The sequence below is a fragment of the Lepidothrix coronata genome, unplaced genomic scaffold, assembly GCF_001604755.1.
Source record: "Lepidothrix coronata isolate B3197 unplaced genomic scaffold, Lepidothrix_coronata-1.0 Scaffold385, whole genome shotgun sequence".
Taxonomy (NCBI): Eukaryota; Metazoa; Chordata; class Aves; order Passeriformes; family Pipridae; genus Lepidothrix; species Lepidothrix coronata.
This window is the reverse complement of record NW_016690565.1, coordinates 111,936-115,835: the sequence shown is the minus strand read 5'-3', so window position 1 is coordinate 115,835 and position 3,900 is coordinate 111,936. Positions and strand designations below refer to the sequence as shown.

Genomic DNA, 3,900 nt, shown 5'->3' with positions numbered 1-3,900 from the left:
AAAAGAAGGGGGGAAAAAAGGAGAAGAAAAAGAAGCAAAATAAAGGAGGAGGAGAAGAAAAAGAAGCAAAATAAAGGAGGAGGAGAAGAAAAAGAAGCAAAATAAAGGAGGAGGAGAAGAAAAAGAAGCAAAATAAAGAAGGAGGAGGAGAAGAAAGAGAAGGAAAATAAAGAAGGAGGAGAAGAAGATAAGAAAAAGAAGTGTTAAAAGAAGGAATAAGTGACTGGTCAACTCAAGCACGTGTTTGCTGCGAAATCTTCACCCTTTCTCTTGCCCTAACCTTTATGAAGTTGTTATTTTTCCCCCCCTCTCACACTCTGTTGTTTTTTGTCTCCCCTCCCCTGCAGACATCGACGCCAGGCCGTGGGACTTCCAGGCCGAGGAGTGCACCCTGCGGGCCAACATCGAGGCCTTCAACAGCCGCCGCTACGAGCGGGCGCGGCCCCCCGAGTTCGCCCCGGTGGACAACTGCCTGCAGAGCGTGCTGGGCCAGCGCCTCGACCTGCCCCGGGACTTCCACTACTCCTACGAGCTCTGGCTGGAGCGGGAGGTGTTTTCCCAGCCCATTCGCTGGGAGGAGCTGCTGCACTGCCAGTGACGCGGGCCCGCCGCGGCCAGGCCTCACCAGGCCTCGCTAGGCCTCGCCAGGCCTCGCCAGGCCTCACCAGGCCTCACCAGGCCTCATGGGGCTGTGGGCATGGGGGAGGAGGTTGGTTTGGACCAGGGTGGTCTCAAGTGCTCTTCCCCAAGAGACCAAACCTCTTCTTGTCTACCCAGACGCTGCCAAGGTGCCACCTTTCTGGAGGCCACCCCTTTGCTGTGACGTCTCGGAGCACTTCTCAGGCCACGGAGCGGCCCCGGCTTCGAGGGGTTGTTGCGGCCTTTTGTTTGTCCCAGTTTTCCCGGTTTTTGGGGTTTAGGAGCCCGTAATAAGCTCACTCACGTGGTCTTTGCCGCAGCCTGAGGGCTGTCCCTCAGCTGGGGTCACGCCTGTTGGTTTGGTGTTGCTGTTCCCCCTGGCTGGTAAAGGTTTCCATCTCTGGAATTCCCCCTGGCTGGGAAAGGTTCCCATCTCTCCCAAATTCCCCCTGGCTGGGAAAGGTTCCCGTCTCTCCCAAATTCCTCCTGGCTGGGAAAGGTTCCCGCCTCTCCCAAATTCCTCCTGGCTGGGAAAGGTTCCCATCTCTGGAATTCCTCCTGGCTGAGAAAGGATCCCATCTCTGCCGAATTTTCCCTGGCTGGGAAGAGTTCCCATCTCTCCCGAATTCCCCCTGGCTGGAAAAGGTTCCCGTCTCTCCCTAATTCCTCCTGGCTGGGAAAGGTTCCCATCTTCATTTCTTCCCTTACCGCTGCCGATGTGCTTCCAACGCCACCGTGGTGGTGACTCTGATGGGATCACTGGGAATGCCTCCAACCAACCTGACTTGGCCAATGGAGACAACATTCCCTGCTGTCCTTGGGATCCATGACCCAACTCCCAGGGGGTCGGTTCCACAAGTGACAGTCCGTTCCCTTCCCACCGCTCCGCTTCCCTCCGCCGTTCCCTTCCATCCCGTTTTTCCAGGAGCGACCCCACGCCTGCGCTGGGCGGTGTTTCGGGTTGGTTGTCTCTTCCTCCTGGTTGTTTTCGAAGGATAATTCCTCCAGCACTGGGATTCCAGGTTGCTCTTTAAGCCCTTCCAGCCCTGGAGGAGACAGGGAACCACCACACCAAACAACCGGATTTTCACGCGGATTTTGGGGGAATTATCCGGGGGAATTGTTCCTGCCAGGCCCTGCAGGGGGGAGGGAAAGCGCTTTGCTTGACTGTTTGTTGCGGTAAGGTGAGGAGAAGTGGGGACACTGCGGCTCACAGTTTTCCTAGTGAACAGCACACGAAGCTGTAAATTTTCTCTGAGTTTGGTAACTTAAATTAATACTTAAATAATAAAAGCTACACCCGGGTAAGGCCGTGCTGCATGAGGGTGGCATTTGTCAGAGCGTTCTGTGTTAGCCCAGTGGGCTGTGCTGTTATCAATAAATCAAACCCACGAGTTTTGTTAGGATGAGATTTTGTGCTTTTTTTTTGTGCTGTGGAGCTGCCCTGGGAATGTTTCCTTCGCGGGGTTTGTCCGAGGTGTTGTTCCTGGGAGCGGCATTAAAGCCTCTAAAAACCTTTCTGAACGTGCTTTTGTTCAAAATAACCCGGAGCCGCTTGGAAAGGGCTTCTCTTTATTTCACCGTGTTCTTCCCGTGCCTTAATTTAAATGCTGCTTTTTCTCCTTTTTTTTTTTTTTTTTTTTTAATTTTTAAAGGGCAAAACCATCCCTCTCACCCCTGCCCACACCCACTTCTCCCCCTGCTGTGGACAGGCACACTTTGGATGCCCTGTTCCAGAGTATCCATAGAATCCTGAAGGAGGAAAACGGGATTATGGGCTGTGTTTGTGCTCGTTAAAGAGCAAAAAGTTCTTCCAAGACAAATGAAGCCTCTCCGAGCACAAAATCCAGGCACAACAATGGAAACACTCTCCAGGGATCCCACAAGTGGATCATCATTTAATTCCCTTTCCAAAATGTGGCACCTCCCGCTTCCCTGAATTTCCTGGGAATCGTTAAAGGTTAAAATAAACACGAATAAAATAACAACCCCCAGCTGGAGCTGAGAGGTGACAAAGGGTCTGTTAAACCTTTCAGTGGTACAAACACAGTATAAGGGATATTATTTTTGTCCCATTCTGGTGTCCCGAGCCCAGGACTGGCTGGAAAACTCGGGATTTTCCCTCTGACGTTTTTCTCATGTTTTCCAAGCAAATTCCTACCGATCTTCCCCCTTGGGAACCCTGGGAATTTAGCGGAGTGCTGTCATGTATCCCTGCACAAGGGACACCTCTGCAGAGTCCCCGGTTCCCTTTTCCCTCCCCTCGCGGGGGGATCCCAAATCCGGAGGGTCTGGAGTGGTTTGTCCTGATGAACCACGTGATCCTCTTGTTTTCCCTCAGATATTCCTGGTTTGGAGTGGTTTAGGAAACAATCGACAGTGTGGATATAAATTCCTACCAATGGACCCAAACCCCTTTAGCTGGATAAACTCAGGTCCTGAGGGGGTTTCTCCCAGGGGAAAAGGGAAATTATGAATTATGAAAGAGCCACAGCCCTATAAAACCCCTGGGGATTGGGCTCAGACCTTTCTTTTTTCCCCCTCAAAGTGTCTTACTTTCCCCCCCCAATATGTCAGAAAAAAAATAACCAGCAGATACACAAATTCTCTGTATTTCATATTTAAATTGTGCTCTGTAGAAGGTTTTTAAGGCTTTTCAGTGCCTGTTATTGTTACTGACCTGGAGATCAGAAATACAAAGTAGAAACAGAAATTACAAATACAAATTAGAAATACAAATTGAAAATAAAAATTAGAAATACAACAGAAGTTGGTATCAGAAATACAAATTGCTGCCTGAATGTCTGTGTGGTGGAGGGTGGTAAAAACTCATCTTGGAATGTTATTTATTTCCACCCAAAATTTCTGCTTCCTAGAGATGGATCTCCATAAAAAACCCTGAACCTCTGTGTAAAATAAAGCAACCAGGGGAGGGTTACACCATTTAACTTAAATATTTATATTATTTATATTTTATATATTTATATTATGTATGGATATAATTCATATATTATATATTATATATGTTTATTATTTATATATTTGTATATAATATTTATGTATCATAATATATTATATATTGCAATATATTATATATATTACATTATATCATATAATATATATTATATTATATACATAATAATTTATATTGTACTACATATTATCACATTATATATTATATATAACATATAAAATATATATAATATCTGTAATATATTATATAATGTAATGTATGTAATATATTCCATAATATATTATATA

The 3,900-nt window shown here is 46.8% G+C and overlaps 1 protein-coding gene across 1 annotated transcript in view; it reads left to right on the top strand.

Moving 5' to 3' along the window:
- STRIP2 (striatin interacting protein 2) overlaps nucleotides 1-2,233 on the top strand; it is a 20,673-nt gene extending 18,440 nt beyond the window's left edge. The window contains exons 19-20 of the mRNA XM_017839199.1: nucleotides 348-1,064; nucleotides 1,249-2,233. Of these exons, the coding sequence (XP_017694688.1) occupies nucleotides 348-598 (251 nt within the window). The 3' untranslated portion in view covers nucleotides 599-1,064; nucleotides 1,249-2,233. The remainder of the gene's footprint in view (nucleotides 1-347; nucleotides 1,065-1,248) is intronic.
- Nucleotides 2,234-3,900: the final 1,667 nt, after the last annotated feature.